The sequence below is a fragment of the Bombina bombina genome, chromosome 5, assembly GCF_027579735.1.
Source record: "Bombina bombina isolate aBomBom1 chromosome 5, aBomBom1.pri, whole genome shotgun sequence".
NCBI classification, from domain to species: Eukaryota; Metazoa; Chordata; class Amphibia; order Anura; family Bombinatoridae; genus Bombina; species Bombina bombina.
In genome coordinates this window covers 891,594,597-891,613,087 of record NC_069503.1, presented here as the reverse complement: position 1 = coordinate 891,613,087, position 18,491 = coordinate 891,594,597, and the positions used below count along the sequence as shown (strand labels likewise).

Genomic DNA, 18,491 nt, shown 5'->3' with positions numbered 1-18,491 from the left:
TTGTTAGTACAGAATGGGACAGGCCCGGTATACCTTTAGTACCTCCCCCCATATTTATAAAATTGTTTTCCTATAGTCGACACCAGAAAGGACTGATGGCAGACAGTCCCCAAGGTCGAGGGGGCGGTTTCTACTCTACACAAGCGCGCCACTATACCCATAGAAGATAGTTGTGCTTTCCAAGATCCTATGGATAAAAAATTAGAAGGTCTGCTAAAGATGTTTGTTCAGCAAGGTTCCCTTCTACAACCAATTGCATGCATTGTCCCTGTCACTGCAGCCGCGTGTTTCTAGTTTGAGCTAGGAAAGGCGATTATTAGTAATTCTTCTTCTTATGAGGAGATTATGGACAGAATTCGTGCTCTTAAATTGGCTAATTCTTTCACCCTAGACGCCACCTTGCAATTGGCTAGGTTAGCGGCGAAAAAATTCTGGGTTTGCTATTGTGGCGCAGAGCGCTTTGGTTAAAATCTTGGGCAGCGGATGCGTCTTCCAAGAACAAATTGCTTGACATTCCTTTCAAGGGGAAAACACTCTTTGGCCCTGACTTGAAAGAGATTATCTCTGATATCACTGGGGGCAAGGGCCACGCCCTTCCTCAGGATAGGTCTTTTCAAGACCAAAAATAAACCTAAGTTTCGTCCCTTTCGCAGAAACGGATCAGCCCCAAGGGCTACGTCCTCTAAGCAGGAAGGTAATACTTCTCAAGCCAATCCAGCCTGGAGACCTATGCAAGGCTGGAACAAAGGAAAGCAGGCCAGGAAACCTGCCACTGCTACCAAGACAGCATGAAATGCGGGCCCCCGATCCGGGACCGGATCTGGTGGGGGGCAGACTCTCTCTCTTCGCTCAGGCTGGGGCAAGAGATGTTCTGGACCCTTGGGCGCTAGAAATAGTCTCCCAAGGTTATTCTCTGGAGTTCAAGGGGCTTCCTCCAAGGGGGAGGTTCCACAGGTCTCAGTTGTCTTCAGACCACATAAGAAGACAGGCATTCTTACATTGGGTAGAAGACCTGCTAAAAATGGGAGTGATTCATCCTGTTCCATTAGGAGAACAAGGGATGGGGTTCTACTCCAATCTGTTCATAGTTCCCAAAAAAGAGGGAACGTTCAGACCAATCTTAGATCTCAAGATCTTGAACAAGTTTCTCAAGGTTCCATCGTTCAAGATGGAAACCATTCGAACACTTCTTCCTTCCATCCAGGAAGGTCAATTCATGACCAAGGTGGATTTCAAGGATGCGTATCTACATATTCCTATCCACAAGGAACATCATCGGTTCCTAAGGTTTGAATTCCTGGACAAGCATTTCCAGTTCGTGGCGTTTTCTTTCGGATTAGCCACTGCTCCTAGGATTTTCTCATAGGTACTAGGGTCCCTTCTGGCGGTGCTAAGACCAAGGGGCATTGCTGTAGTACCTTACTTGGACGACATTCTGATTCGAGCGTCGTCCCTTCCTCAAGTAAAGGCTCACACGGACATTGTCCTGGCCTTTCTCAGATCTCACGGATGGAAAGTGAACGTGGAAAAGAGTTCTCTATCTCCGTCAACGAGGGTTCCCTTCTTGGGAACTATAATAGACTCCTTAGAAATGAGGATTTTTCTGACAGAAGCCAGAAAAACAAAACTTCTAGACTCTTGTCGGATACTTCATTCCGTTCCTCTTCCTTCCATAGCGCAGTGCATGGAAGTGATAGGTTTGATGGTAGCGGCAATGGACATAGTTCCTTTTGTGCGCATTCATCTAAGACCATTACAACTGTTCCTGCTCAGTCAGTGGAATGGGGACTATTCAGACTTGTCTCCGAAGATACAAGTAAATCAGAGGACCAGAGACTCATTCCGTTGGTGGCTGTCCCTGGACAACCTGTCACAAGGGATGACCTTCCGCAGACCAGAGTGGGTCATTGTCACGACCGACGCCAGTCTGATGGGCTGGGGCGCGGTCTGGGGATCCCTGAAAGCTCAGGGTCTTTGGTCTCGGGTAGAATCTCTTCTACCGATAAATATTCTGGAACTGAGAGCGATATTCAATGCTCTCAAAGCTTGGCCTCAGCTAGCGAGGGCCAAGTTCATACATCAACCATCAGGGGGGAACAAGGAGTTCCCTAGCGATGGAAGAAGTGACCAAAATCATTCTATGGGCGGAGTCTCACTCCTGCCACCTGTCTGCTATCCACATCCCAGGAGTGGAAAATTGGGAAGCGGATTTTCTGAGTCGTCAGACATTGCATCCGGGGGAGTGGGAACTCCATCCGGAAATCTTTGCCCAAGTCACTCAACCGTGGGGCATTCCAGACATGGATCTGATGGCCTCTCGTCAGAACTTCAGAGTTCCTTACTACGGGTACAGATCCAGGGATCCCAAGGCGGCTCTAGTGGATGCACTAGTAGCACCTTGGACCTTCAAACTAGCTTATGTGTTCCCGCCGTTTCCTCTCATCCCCAGGCTGGTAGCCAGGATCAATCAGGAGAGGGCGTCGGTGATTTTGATAGCTCCTGCGTGGCCACGCAGGACTTGGTATGCAGATCTGGTGAATATGTCATCGGCTCCACCATGGAAGCTACCTTTGAGACGAGACCTTCTTGTTCTAGGTCCGTTCGACCCACTCCAGCTGACTGCTTGGAGATTGAACGCTTGATCTTATCAAAGCGAGGGTTCTCAGATTCTGTTATTAATACTCTTGTTCAGGCCTGAAAGCCTGTAACCAGAAAATTACCACATAATTTGGTATATCTGTTGGTGTGAATCTGCAGGATTCCCTTGGGACAAGGTTAAGATTCCTAAGAGTCTATCCTTCCTTCGAGAAGGATTGGAAAAAGGATTATCTGCAAGTTCCTTGATGGGACAGATTTCTGCCTTGTCTGTGTTACTTCACAAAAAGCTGGCAGCTGTGCCAGATGTTCTAGCCTTTGTTCAGGCTCTGGTTAGAATCAAGCCTGTTTACAAAATTTTGACTCCTCCTTGGAGTCTCAACCTAGTTCTTTCAGTTCTTCAGGGGGTTCCGTTTGAACCCTTACATTCCGTTGATATTAAGTTATTATCTTGGAAAGTTTTGTTTTTGGTTGCAATTTCTTCTGCTAGAAGAGTTTCAGAATTATCTGCTCTGCAGTGTTCTTCTCCTTATCTGGTGTTCCATGCAGATAAGGTGGTTTTGCGTACTAAACCTGGTTTTCTTCCAAAAGTTGTTTCCAACAAAGACATTAACCAGGAGATAGTTGTGCCTTCTTTGTGTCCTAATCCAGTTTCAAAGAAGGAACGTTTGTTGCACAACTTGGATGTAGTTCGTGCTCTCAAATTTTACTTAGCAGCTACTAAGGTTTTCAGACAAACTTTGTCTTTGTTTGTTGTTTATTCTGGTAAACGGAGAGGTCAAAAAGCAACTTCTACCTCTCTCTCCTTCTGGATTAAGAGCATTATCCGATTGGCTTATGAGACTGCTGGACGGCAGCCTCCTGAAAGAATCACAGCTCACTCCACTAGGGCTGTGGCTTCCACATGGGCCTTCAAGAACGAGGCTTCTGTTGATCAGATATGTAAGGCAGCGACTTGGTCTTCACTGCACACTTTTTCTAAATTTTACAAATTTGATACTTTTGCTTCTTCTGAGGCTATTTTTGGGAGAAAGGTTTTGCAAGCCGTGGTGCCTTCCATTTAGGTGACCTGATTTGCTCCCTCCCTTCATCCGTGTCCTAAAGCTTTGGTATTGGTTCCCACAAGTAAGGATGACGCCGTGGACCGGACACACCTATGTTGGAGAAAACAGAATTTATGTTTACCTGATAAATTACTTTCTCCAACGGTGTGTCCGGTCCACGGCCCGCCCTGGTTTTTTTAATCAGGTCTGATAATTTATTTTCTTTAACTACAGTCACCACGGTAACATATGGTTTCTCCTATGCAAATATTCCTCCTTTACGTCGGTCGAATGACTGGGGTAGGCGGAGCCTAGGAGGGATCATGTGACCAGCTTTGCTGGGCTCTTTGCCATTTCCTGTTGGGGAAGAGAATATCCCACAAGTAAGGATGACGCCGTGGACCGGACACACCGTTGGAGAAAGTAATTTATCAGGTAAACATAAATTCTGTTTTTTCCGCCTATAGTTCTTCTTTTAAGGGTGATCTCCAAGATCATAATGGAACAATTGCATGTGTTTCTGATGGCACCAGCATGGCCTCACAGGTTTTGGTATGCGGATCTTGTCCGGATGTCCAGTTGCCAACCTTGGTCACTTCCTTTACGTCCAGACCTTCTGTCTCAAGGGCCGTTTACATCAGGATTTCAAATCGCTAAATTTGAAGGTATGGAAATTGAACGTTTAGTGCTTAGTCATAGAGGTTTCTCTGACTCAGTGATTAATACTATGTTGCAGGCTCGTAAGTCTGTTTCTAGGAAGATTTATTATCAGGTTTGGAAAACCTATATTTCATGTTGTTCTCATAAATTATCTTGTCATTCTTTAGGAATTTCTAGAATTTTACAGTTTCTTCAAGATGGTTTGGATAAAGGTTTGTCTGCAATCTCTGCTCTTTCAGTTTTATTCCATAGAAAGATTGCTAAACTGATATTCACTGTTTTGTTCAGACTTTGGGCCGTATCAAGCCTGTTATTAAGTCTATTTCTCCTCCATGGAGTCTTAATTTGGTTTTGAAGGTTTCTTTCATGTAATTAACAAGAGTCCATGAGCTAGTGACGTATGGGATATACATTCCTACCAGGAGGGGCAAAGTTTCCCAAACCTTAAAATGCCTATAAATACACCCCTCACCACACCCACAAATCAGTTTTACAAACTTTGCCTCCAAGGGAGGTGGTTATACGTTTGGATAAGGTTTTTAAAGCTCCTGCGGTTATTCCAGAAGTCTTTCCTGTTCCTAATGCTATTTCTGCAGTAATTGCTAAGGAATGGGATAAATTGGGTAATTCTTTTACTCCTTCTAAACGTTTTAAGCAATTATATCCTGTTCCGCCTGACAGGTTAGAATTTTGGGACAAAATCCCTAAAGTTGATGGGGCTATTTCTACCCTTGCTAAACGTACTACCATTCCTACGTCAGATGGTACCTCGTTTAAAGATCCTTTAGATAGAAAAATTGAATCTTTTCTAAGAAAAGCTTATCTATGTTCAGGTAATCTTCTTAGACCTGCTATATCATTGGCTGATGTTGCTGCAGCTTCAACTTTTTGGTTGGAAACTCTAGCGCAACAAGTAACAAATCGTGATTCTCATGATATTATTATTCTTCTCCAGCATGCTAATAATTTTATCTGTGATGCCATTTTTGATATTATTAGAGTTGATGTTAGATTTATGTCTCTGGCTATCTTAGCCAGAAGAGCTTTATGGCTTAAGACTTGGAATGCTGATATGGCTTCTAAATCAACTCTACTTTCCATTTCTTTCCAGGGAAACAAATTATTTGGTTCTCAGTTGGATTCTATTATTTCAACTGTTACTGGTGGGAAAGGAACTTTTTTACCACAGGATAAAAAGTCTAAAGGTAAAAACAGGGCTAACAATCGTTTTCGTTCCTTTCGTTTCAACAAAGAACAAAAGCCTGATCCTTCGTCCTCAGGAGCAGTTTCAGTTTGGAAACCATCTCCAGTCTGGAATAAATCCAAGCCTGCTAGAAAGGCAAAGCCTGCTTCTAAGTTCACATGAAGGTACGGCCCTCATTCCAGTTCAGCTGGTAGGGGGCAGGTTACGTTTTTTCAAAGAAATTTGGATCAATTCTGTTCACAATCTTTGGATTCAGAACATTGTTTCAGAAGGGTACAGAATTGGTTTCAAGATGAGACCTCCTGCAAAGAGATTTTTTCTTTCCCATGTCCCAGTAAATCCAGTGAAAGCTCAAGCATTTCTGAATTGTGTTTCAGATCTAGAGTTGGCTGGAGTAATTATGCCAGTTCCAGTTCCGGAACAGGGGATGGGGTTTTATTCAAATCTCTTCATTGTACCAAAGAAGGAGAATTCCTTCAGACCAGTTCTGGATCTAAAATTATTGAATCGTTATGTAAGGATACCAACGTTCAAGATGGTAACTGTAAGGACTATATTGCCTTTTGTTCAGCAAGGGAATTATATGTCCACAATAGATTTACAGGATGCATATCTGCATATTCCAATTCATCCAGATCATTATCAGTTCCTGAGATTCTCTTTTCTAGACAAGCATTACCAATTTGTGGCTCTACCGTTTGGCCTTGCTACAGCTCCAAGAATTTTCACAAAGATTCTCGGTGCCCTTCTGTCTGTAATCAGAGAACAGGGTATTGTGGTATTTCCTTATTTGGACGATATCTTGGTACTTGCTCCGTCTTTACATTTAGCAGAGTCTCATACGAATCGACTTGTGTTGTTTCTTCAAGATCATGGTTGGAGGATCAATTTACCAAAAAGTTCTTTGATTCCTCAAACAAGGGTAACCTTTCTGGGTTTCCAGATAGATTCAGTGTCCATGACTTTGTCTTTAACAGACAAGAGACGTCTAAAATTGATTACAGCCTGTCGAAACCTTCAGTCTCAATCATTCCCTTCGGTAGCCTTATGCATGGAAATTCTAGGTCTTATGACTGCTGCATCGGACGCGATCCCCTTTGCTCGTTTTCACATGCGACCTCTTCAGCTCTGTATGCTGAACCAATGGTGCAGGGATTACACGAAGATATATCAATTAATATCTTTAAAACCGATTGTTCGGCACTCTCTAACGTGGTGGACAGATCACCATCGTTTAATTCAGGGGGCTTCTTTTGTTCTTCCGACCTGGACTGTAATTTCAACAGATGCAAGTCTCACAGGTTGGGGAGCTGTGTGGGGATCTCTGACGGCACAAGGAGTTTGGGAATCTCAGGAGGTGAGATTACCGATCAATATCTTGGAACTCCGTGCAGTTTTCAGAGCTCTTCAGTTTTGGCCTCTTCTGAAGAGAGAATCGTTCATTTGTTTTCAGACAGACAATGTCACAACTGTGGCATACATCAATCATCAAGGAGGGACTCACAGTCCTCTGGCTATGAAAGAAGTATCTCGAATTTTGGTTTGGGCGGAATCCAGCTCCTGTCTAATCTCTGCGGTTCATATCCCAGGTGTAGACAATTGGGAAGCGGATTATCTCAGTCGCCAAACGTTGCATCCGGGCGAATGGTCTCTTCACCCAGAGGTATTTCTTCAGATTGTTCAATTGTGGGGGCTCCCAGAGATAGATCTGATGGCCTCTCATCTAAACAAGAAACTTCCCAGGTATCTGTCCAGATCCCGGGATCCTCAGGCGGAGGCAGTGGATGCATTATCACTTCCTTGGAAGTATCATCCTGCCTTTATCTTTCCGCCTCTAGTTCTTCTTCCAAGAGTAATCTCCAAGATTCTGAGGGAATGCTCGTTTGTTCTGCTAATAGCTCCGGCATGGCCTCACAGGTTTTGGTATGCGGATCTTGTCCGGATGGCATCTTGCCAGCCATGGACTCTTCCGTTAAGACCAGACCTTCTGTCACAAGGTCCTTTTTTCCATCCGGATCTGAAATCCTTAAATTTAAAGGTATGGAGATTGAACACTTGATTCTTGGTCATAGAGGTTTCTCTGACTCCGTGATTAATACTATGTTACAGGCTCGTAAATCTGTATCTCGAGAGATATATTATAGAGTCTGGAAGACTTATATTTCTTGGTGTCTTTCTCATCATTTTTCTTGGCATTCTTTTAGAATACCGAGAATTTTACAGTTTCTTCAGGATGGTTTAGATAAGGGTTTGTCCGCAAGTTCTTTGAAAGGACAAATCTCCGCTCTTTCTGTTCTTTTTCACAGAAAGATTGCTATTCTTCCTGATATTCATTGTTTTGTACAAGCTTTGGTTCGTATAAAACCTGTCATTAAGTCAATTTCTCCTCCTTGGAGTTTGAATTTGGTTCTGGGAGCTCTTCAAGCTCCTCCGTTTGAACCTATGCATTCATTGGACATTAAATTACTTTCTTGGAAAGTTTTGTTCCTTTTGGCCATCTCTTCTGCTAGAAGAGTTTCTGAATTATCTGCTCTTTCGTGTGAGTCTCCTTTTCTGATTTTTCATCAGGATAAGGCGGTGTTGCGAACTTCTTTTGAATTTTTACCTAAAGTTGTGAATTCCAACAACATTAGTAGAGAAATTGTGGTTCCTTCATTATGTCCTAATCCTAAGAATTCTAAGGAGAAATCGTTGCATTCTTTGGATGTTGTTAGAGCTTTGAAATATTATGTTGAAGCTACGAAATCTTTCCGTAAGACTTCTAGTCTATTTGTTATCTTTTCCGGTTCTAGGAAAGGCCAGAAAGCTTCTGCCATTTCTTTGGCATCTTGGTTGAAATCTTTAATTCATCTTGCCTATGTTGAGTCGGGTAAAATTCCGCCTCAAAGAATTACAGCTCATTCTACTAGGTCAGTATCTACTTCCTGGGCGTTTAGGAATGAAGCTTCGGTTGACCAGATCTGCAAAGCAGCAACTTGGTCCTCTTTGCATACTTTTACTAAATTCTACCATTTTGATGTATTTTCTTCTTCTGAAGCAGTTTTTGGTAGAAAAGTTCTTCAGGCAGCGGTTTCAGTTTGAATCTTCTGCTTATGTTTTTTGTTAAACTTTATTTTGGGTGTGGATTATTTTCAGCAGGAATTGGCTGTCTTTATTTTATCCCTCCCTCTCTAGTGACTCTTGTGTGGAAAGATCCACATCTTGGGTAGTCATTATCCCATACGTCACTAGCTCATGGACTCTTGTTAATTACATGAAAGAAAACATAATTTATGTAAGAACTTACCTGATAAATTCATTTCTTTCATATTAACAAGAGTCCATGAGGCCCACCCTTTTTTGTGGTGGTTATGATTTTTTTGTATAAAGCACAATTATTCCAATTCCTTATTTTATATGCTTCGCACTTTTTTTCTTATCACCCCACTTCTTGGCTATTCGTTAAACTGATTTGTGGGTGTGGTGAGGGGTGTATTTATAGGCATTTTAAGGTTTGGGAAACTTTGCCCCTCCTGGTAGGAATGTATATCCCATACGTCACTAGCTCATGGACTCTTGTTAATATGAAAGAAATGAATTTATCAGGTAAGTTCTTACATAAATTATGTTTTTGCAGGCTCCTCCTTTTGAGCCTATGCATTCTTTGGATATTAAATTGCTTTCTTGGAAAGTATTGTTCCTTTTGGCTATCTCTTCTGCTAGAATAGATTCTGAATTATCTGCTCTCTTCTGAGTCTCCTTTTCTGATTTTCCATCAGGATAAAGCTGTTTTGCAGACTTTGTTTAAATTTCTTCCTAAGGTTGTGAATTCTAACAACGTTAGTAGGGAAATTGTTGTTCCTTCCTTGTGTCCGAATCCTAAGAATTTGCTTGAAAGATCGTTACACTCTTTTTGGATGTGATAAGGGCTTTGAAATACTATGTTGAGGCTACCAAGGATTTCAGGAAGACTTCTAGTATAGTTCTTTTCTTTTTTCTGCTCCTAGGAAGGTCAGAAAGCCTCTGCCTTTTCTTTGGCATCTTGGTTAAAGCTTTTGATTCACAAGGCTTATTTGGAGGCGGTACAGTCTCCGCCTCAGAGAATTACAGCTCATTCTACTAGATCAGTTGCCACTTCTTGGGCTTTTAAGAATAAGGCTTCAGTTGATCAGATTTGCAAAGCAGCAACTTGGTCTTTTTTTGCATACATTTACTAAATTTTACCATTTTGATGCATTTGCTTCTTCAGAAGCAGTCTTTTTGGTAGAAAAGTTCTTCAGGCAGCTGTCGCAGTTTGATTCTTCTGTTTATGATAACTTATTTTGTGGATTTAATTTCTCAGCGGAAATAGCTGTTTTTATTTTATCCTTCCCTCTTTAGTGACTCTTCTGTGGTCTTCCACATCTTGGGTATTTTATCCCATACTTCACTAGCTCATGGACTCTTGCCATTTTACATGAAAGAAAACACAATTTATGTAAGAACTTATCTGATAGATTAATTTCTTTCATAATGGCAAGAGTCCATGAGGCCCACCCTGTTTTTGGTGGTTATATTTTTTTAGTATAAAAGCACAATATTATTTTCCAGTTCCTCTTTTTTGTATGCTTTTTTACTCCTTTTTACACCTCACTACTTGGCTATATGTTAAACTAAAGTATGTGTGTGGTGTGAGGTGTATTTATAGGCATTTTGAGGTTTGGGAAACTTTGCCCCCTCTTGGTAGGAATGTATATCCCTTACGTCACTAGCTCATGGACTCTTGCTATTATGAAATAAATTGATTTATCAGGTAAGTTCTACCATAAATTATGTTTTTCTTGTGCTTACTTAGAGGGGGCATGGCCACCAACATCTCAAACAGTAAAGCGCACACATGCCTTAAGACCAGGAGCTATATCTGTATCACTCCCTTGAGCTGTACTAATAGAGGGAGGACAGGCTTCATTAGAGGTAATTGCAGCAGTATATTCTCTATTGGAATGCATAAGAAGAGACATACATTGGATGCATAATTGAGCAGGAGGTGTATATGGAGCTAAATCACAGTAAATACATTTAAATAAATTATCAAAAGATTTGTCCTCTGACAGAAGACGATAATTGGGAACAGCACCAGAATGCTCTATGTTGAAGTGAATTAGCTCACAGAAAATAAGACAAATAGCACAAGGGGCTTTAAAGGGCTTTAAAACACAAATAACATTAAGAAAAATAGTAGTATATGGCAGCAATTAACAATAAAACCAGTTTGACATCAAAAAATACCCAGGCTCTTGAAAGCTAGAAAATGCTACCCCATTCTCAGCGACACCCGGACCACACTGTTTAGTGTTTCCACCATGTAGCAAGAGAAAAGAGGTTGGCTCTGTAATGGCAGGAAGAAGACTTAAACCCTGCAGCACTAATCCACTTTGATAAGGATTCCCTGAGACTGTCCAACAATGATTCGTCTAAAAAACTGGAGTGTGCATCGCAAGCCTTACAAAGCGCTATAGAAATGAAGGAGCACTAAGCAATTATGCTAGTTAATAGTGCATTGGCTCCCCCTGTTATCTGAGAGATAAGGAATTCAAAGGGATGAATAAATCTGAAAGTCGCATCTTTTCCTTTTGTCAGTCTAGGAACCAAAGATCTTCCTCTACCTCTCTGAAACAAGAGTCTTTCAAATCTTCCTGGAAGGTCAATCCATCCTCGAACAAGTCCAAAACTTCCAGTAAATCCACAGCTTTCTCTAAATCTGCATTAAGGTCCGGCCTTCAATCCAGATCATCTTCTTTTCATAATGCCTGGTCACAACCCCCCTTCAGTATCTTTGGGTTCTCAACATAGTATCTCAGGGATACAGAATGGGTTTTAGGTCCAGGCTCCCCCAGGGGAAAGGTTTCTTCTGTCTCATGTTCCAAGGTATACTGAGATAGCTCAGTCCTTTTTTCATTCTATTTAGGAATTAAAACTTATGGGAGTGATAGTTCTAGTTTAGGTTTCAGAATAGAGACAAGGATTTTACTCCAATCTGATCATAGTTCCCAAGAAGGAAGGCAATTTCAGACCCATTTTAGATTTGAAAACTAAACAAATTTTTTAGAGTTCCAACTTTCAAAAATTTAAGGTATTGAGCTGTTCTTACTTTATTTAAACAAGGACAGTTTATGTCTATAATAGAAATGAAGGATGCTTACCTTCATATTTCTTTTCATCATCTGTTCCTTCGCTTCACATTTGTGGACAAACATTTTCAATTCATTGCTCTTTCTTTTGTTCTAGCTACAGCCCCCCAGAATTTTTACGAAAGTTCTGGATTGTCTATTCTCAGTAATTCAAGCTCAAGGTATCTCGATAGCGCCATATCTGGACGATATCTTGATTCAAGCTCCATCTTTATCTTTACCAATCTCTCACACCAACAGGTCTTATTGTTTCTTTAAAATCATGATTGGAAATTCAATCTTCAAAATAGTTCTTTCCATCAGATCAGAGTCTCCTTTCTAGGAGTCATTATAGAAAGGTGTCGATGAGGCTTTCCTTGTCAGAGCAAAGAAGAGTGAAACTACAGTCTACTTGTGCCAGACTTCTGTCTCTTTCCAGCCCAACGGTAGCATTATGCATAGAGGTTCTGGGTTTTCATGATTGCTGCATCAGACACAATTCCATTTGCTTGATTTCACATGAGACCTCTCCAGCTGTGCATGCTCAGTCGGTTGAGCAAGGACTTAAATCAACTATCTTAGAGGATTCTTTTGGATGCCTCTACAAAATCAACCAGTCAATTCTTCTGGGAGCATCCTTTATTCATCCAAATTGGACAATAATCAAAACAGATGTGAGTCTCTCTGGTTGGGTTGCAGTATAGGGGCCCAGGAGAGCTCAGGGAGTTAGGTATCCTTGCAAGGTTACCTGTAAACATTCTTGAACTCCAAGCTATCTTCCAGGCTAAAGCTGGCCTCTTCTAAAATCAGAGACTTTTCTTCATTTTTAATCGGACAATGTCACAGTGGTAGCGTATATAAATCACCAAGGGGACCCTGGCAGCAATCTAGCAATAAAGGAAGTAGCTCATATTCTTTCTTGCACAGTACAAAAATCTCTGTGCAATATCCGCTATTTTACATTCCAGGAGTCAGAATTTATGAAGCAGACTATTTAAGTCACCAATTCACGAGCATTTGCAGTGGATGCTCTAACAGCTCCTTGGTTTTTTTTCAGCTTGCTTACATTTTTCCACCTACAGTTCTTCTTCCCAGGGTGCTATCTCGAATCAAACAGGAAAAATCAACAGTAATTTTGTTTGCTCCAGCCTAGCCACGAGGAACTTGGTTTGTGGACCTGATCAGGATGTCCAGTTATCCTCCATGGACTTTTCATTGCAACACAACCTCCTCACTCAAGGTGCCTTTCCCATCAAGATCACAAGTCTCAACTTGAATTCTTGGAGATTGGACACCTAATCTTAAAGAAAAGAGATTTTCAGATAAGGTTGTTGAAACCTTAGTTCAGGCCAGGAAACCAGTGACCTGAAGGATATATCACAAAGTTTGGAGTGAAAAGAATTGCTTTAGTTGGCATTCTTTTTGAATTCCTAGGATCCTGCAGTTTTTGCAGGAAGGTCTAGATCAGGGTTTGTCGACCAGTTCCTTAAAGGTTCAAATTTCTACTCTGCCAGTGTTTTTCAGAAAAATATTGTGAAAGTTCCAGATGTTCAGAATTCTTGTCGAGCCCTGGTTAGGATTTGTCCAGTTGAAGCATAGCATTTATTGTAAAATGCAAAATAAAAGAACATACCTGGAAGAATTGTTCATCCTCTGACCACCCCGTGCTATCTGACACGTTTTGCCGTAACCTTTTTAAAGATGGCTATCTTTTTATCTGCATTTTTTTTCAATGAGTAAGTTGCATAGTGGCATTACATGTTCACTGCTATATGTACTATGCAAAAACGTTTTGTAAATCTACCATAAAATTACTTTTGGATGTTATTGGATTCCCATTTCTTTGTAAGTGGGTTATTTGTGGCTCTTTAAAAGTTGAGCATAGCTGGACGGTTTTGCAGGTATCCTTTCACTTTGCAAAGGATGGGGAATAATTATCAGCTGCATTTTCTCTGTTCTGTCTAAAAGAGAATGTATAGCTTTGTTCTTTTTTTTTTTTAATTGTGCTAAATTAACACAACTTTTTTTTTTCCCCATCAGTGTTGTCTCTAAAATCAATTGAGCACTAGAATCCCTGAATTTAGTTGTTCATAATACACATTCTGATATATTATACACACTCTTAAATACTTGATAGCATTATTTTTAATCAATATATCCCTTTAAGGACAGATTGCTCACAGTCTTATAAATAAATCTCCCACTGCTTTTCATTGAATAGGGACACTCTTCTCAGGCCAAAAAAAATATTTTGTTTATTCCTCTGTCACACACATCTAATCATACTGCAAACACACTTATATTCATACTAATGTTTATCCTCTGCTACAAAACTGTGAACAAAAATATTGATGTTTTCTTTTTTTCTTTTTCACACTTGCAGCTCATTTGATGAGTACAGCTCTGAACTGAAATCAGGAAGACTGGAATGGAGCCCAGTGCATAAATCTGAGAAATTCTGGAGAGAAAATGCTGCACGATTAAATGAGAAAAACTATGAACTCCTTAAGTAAGCAAAAAAAACTTCACACTATCGGTGTTTTCTCTCTCTCTCAAGGGTTTCCTAACTAGTTTGTTAAACCATAATTTGTTATACCCTACTCTTTGCTGATGTATACCCGAAGTGATCAAATGTTTCAGGGCCGTGAATGCATTTTATAAATGTTACTAATCAGAAGAAAAATGTAATCAATATAAATAAACCCACAGTTATAGAGCAGGAAGAGTTCTATTTATTCTATCCACCCAAGGACTGGATACATGAAACTCTGTTTTAAGTGGGAATATGTGGGGTACTGGGGGGAGGCAAATGACGAGCACTAGACAACTGGATTGTGACCCTGGACCTTTTAATAAAGTTAATGTGAAAGACACCCGCATGCATAAAAAAAAGGGCACAGCTACTTTACTTTATTGTTTTTACTCTTCTGCTTGCACCCCTCTTAAAGCCGTTCTCTAATTTTAACTGTTTACAAGTGCCGCCATCTTGGAGTTTAAGTATTAATGTGCCACTGTGACAGAAGCATTGTGCATTCTGTGATATTGTCTTATTGACAAGCATTACTGTGCACTTCATTTTAGAGTGCACAATACAGAGCAGGGGATGTACATTTTTGCAGTGGCTGCATTTCAGTATTTCCAGAGGTTTCTTTTTTATATATACAGTATATATATATATATATATATATATATATATATATATATATATATCTTTTAAACTGTGTTTAAAAAGAAAACTGGAAATATGTAATCCACCTGCCTTTTAAGGTTTGAGATAATCTAAAGTGCAAGGTAAAGCTGTCAAAAAGCCATGAATACCACTGGTCTCTAAAAGCTCACGGCTTCTGTCACAGGACGCAACACTCTACACGTTACAAGATGGCTGCTCCCAGTGTTAAGATGCAGAGATTTGCCAACTAACTTTTGTAAGGGGTTAAATAAGAGAAATGCTTTAAAGAGAGCTGCATTTTCAGGAGGAAAAACACCAGCTTGGTGAGTAGTATTAATCTTACTGTAGTTGTACCCAGCAGTTTAATGTCCCTTTTCAATGAATTTAAAATGAGCTTCTATATATTCCAAATATTACATGTATGTCCCCTTTAAGTATAAGATCTGGGCAATGCTATGTGAGTGAGAAGAAAAGAGAACAAAAAGTAAAATATTATTTTTATTGTGATTTGTATGATAGAATACTTGATTTAGGTAATCTCCCTGGAGACCTTGTATTAGAGAAATGCTCAAGTAATTGGGTCTAACTTTGGGAGCAGTACGTAAGCATGAGACTGAATATAGTAATAAATTGACTCAGTACCCACAATTTGTGGGTTGAGTTCAAAAAGATTATGCTTCTATGTACTGTGAGACGTCTTGTGTATTCTTTTAGTAAATGGATACTTATTTGCTATTTAAAATTTAACTTTTATTTCTTATATTAAAACAATGATGACAGCAATATATCACTTATGTTTGCTGCCTGCGTTGGTACTTAAAAACACATCTCCTAGGTGTATGCTTAAACTCTAATATGTAGATAATATGTGAGCTGGGATCCTGAGTAAAGTAAAACACCTAATAAATTGTGTTATGTCTGTAGCCAAGATAATGGCTCACCAAAGTAAATCTTTATATTTTAAATCATGTGTGCTTCCCAATACTCCAGGTCTCACTTACTAACTTTTTGTTGTCTCATGTTTGGCAAAAGATAGCTAACTGAATAACTGTCAATTTCTAACTGTGGGGGAATAACATTCGTGTATTCCAAAATGTTGTTAACATGCAGAGTCTCCCTGTTATTGTCTCTGAGTTAATTTGGCAAAATTTATTAATAGGAGCGTTCTCAGTGTTATAGGATTAACAACTTCAAAAAAATTTTTATCAAAAAAGATTGAAATTGGCAGCTTTAGTGGGGTGTTACTGGGCTTTACATTGATTGGATTGACAAGATGTATATGGCTGCTTCAAATTATCTGGTATAATGAATACAATATAATAAAGTAGGTTTCAGTTATCTATAACATCGTGATAACTGTTAGCTTGTTATAACATTTAATTGCATCTTAGTGTGTGACTTCTAATGTCAATGCCATATAACAGTTTAAATGGTAACTGTGTAACCTATAGTCACAGCGTATTTCTTTTGTCTGCTGTTGAAACCTGCTGATTATTTATTAGCCAGACGATATAGAACTAGTAAGCAACCTTTGAAATACCACCTGGTGATTTGTAGTTTGTTATAGCTCTATAGCGAAATTTACCTTGACATAACTGTTATACCCAAATATAATATTACCTTAGTAATACCGCTAGGCTATTAACCTCTAAGTTACTGCTGTACTGGATATAAAATGTTACCATTTATATTACCGATATCCAGTTTACCTTATAATTACCGTCACTATTGTGCTGCTATTACCTTTGGATTACCCTTAAATTAAATTACCGCAATAGTTATAAAGTAGCCGTTACTATAGGTGGTTTTCCTGGTGCTATCTTGCTTGTTATGCCCTTTAACTTATGAGCTCAGTAAGCGATCTAAAGTTTAAGCTATATCTGCTAGTTTTTTCTATCACATTAATTAGAGATTACTATTGTTTTAACAACATAGGAGAGCAATTTAAAAAATGTTAGGGAACCCCTGACGCCGCGTTTCCCATACGCTTCCTCAGAGGGGGTTGATGCTATGTGAGTGTTTACTAGATGAGTGAAGGACTTAAAATTCTTTCTTGGAACGTGGGGGGGATAACTTCCCCCATTAAGCGGAAATTAGTTATCAAAACATTAGCTAGTTATAAACCTGATGTGGTTTTCCTGCAGGAGACACATCTTAATGAGCAAGAAGCAGCAAAATTAAAAATAAAATGGGTGGGGGAAGTTGTCTCCACATCTGGGTTATATAGAAAGTGTGGGGTCGCTATTCTCTTTCATAAAGAATTAGATTATAAATTAATTAAAGGGACAGTACACTGTAAAATTGTTTTTCCATAAATGTATTTTAAATGACTTGTTATACCAACTGCAGGGTATAAAATATTTGAGAAATTGCATTTTCGGGTTTATTTGTGTATCTGAAGTAGCTGGTTTTGTGCTTTGAAACCACAGCCTATTACAATGGGTTGAGCTTCAGGTAATATCAGATCTCATTATGTTATCACTTTTATGTATACAGACTTGCTTCCTTATCTTATATTTGTCTGGAACACCAAAGCTCAGTACATAGAGAGAACAATGGAATATTATCATTTTATTACTTAACTATCATGCCCCCCACTGAGGGTGTAATCTCTTCTGCTGACTGTGTTTACTTAGGCTTGTCAATAGCATATACACCAGTATCAAAACTTTCAATATAGGTTGGGAAACCACAAGCTAAATCAGCTATTTTAAATGCTGAAATATGAGTAAAGGAGCTACTTCCAACCAATTTAATACACTCTAGCAGGTAAAAAGGATAATTGGGAATAATTTAAAGGGGAGAAAGTTTTTGGGTGAACTGTCCCTTTAAGGTAGAAATAGACCCGGCAGCCAGATTTATTCTTCTTCAGATACAACTGAAAAATATAAAATTGGTTATATGTAATATATATGCTCCAAATGAGTTTTCGATTGCTTTCTGGGAAGGAATAAAACTGAAGTTATTTCCGCTGGTTTCTGAGAATTTGATACTAGGAGGGGATTTCAACGCAACTCTTTGTCCAGAGTTAGATAGATTTTTAAAAAAAAATAAAATGCGCCATAATAAAAATGCTAAATTTTTAAGACAATTTTGCTCAAAGTTGAAATTAGTGGATGTATGGCGGTTTAAAAATCCTGATGTAGTTGCGTTTTCATGTGAATCAAAAACACATTGTACCTTCTCTAGAATAGATTTCTTTTTAATTTCGGAAACACTAGCTTTGCAGGATCTAGAGAGTGAAATGGGAGATTTCTGTGTCTCAGACCATGCCATTGTCTCATTAACATTTCCCTCAGGTAATAAAGAAAAGTGTAAAGTACCGAGATTTATTTTTCCCCGCCACTTATACACTAACTCGAAATTTGTTAATTTTTTAAAAACTTTATGGCAGCGGTATTATAATGAGAATCTAAATTACCTTTGTAAACCAGAAATTTTTTGGGAAGCCTTTAAAGCGGTTCTACGGGGGGAGATCCAGTCTTATGTGAGCATAGGAAAGAAAAAGAATAGAGTGCGAGAAATTCAAATCACAAATCAAGTTAAGAACTCTTATAGAAAATACTACTTAAACCCGACAGTGGCTAATTAGGGAAAATATAGAGACAATAGAAAAGAAAGAGATCTTTTTCTAAAACAAAAACTAGTAGAAGAGGAAACAAAGATTAATCTTTATTTTAGAGCGGTGCATG

The 18,491-nt window shown here is 39.4% G+C and overlaps 1 protein-coding gene across 2 annotated transcripts in view; it reads left to right on the top strand.

Annotated features, from left to right (window-relative positions):
- ATP6V1H (ATPase H+ transporting V1 subunit H) overlaps nucleotides 1-18,491 on the top strand; it is a 364,453-nt gene that overhangs the window by 186,450 nt on the left and 159,512 nt on the right. For both annotated transcript variants that reach the window (XM_053715039.1, XM_053715040.1), the window contains exon 11: nucleotides 14,014-14,139. In XM_053715039.1, the coding sequence (XP_053571014.1) occupies nucleotides 14,014-14,139 (126 nt within the window). The remainder of the gene's footprint in view (nucleotides 1-14,013; nucleotides 14,140-18,491) is intronic.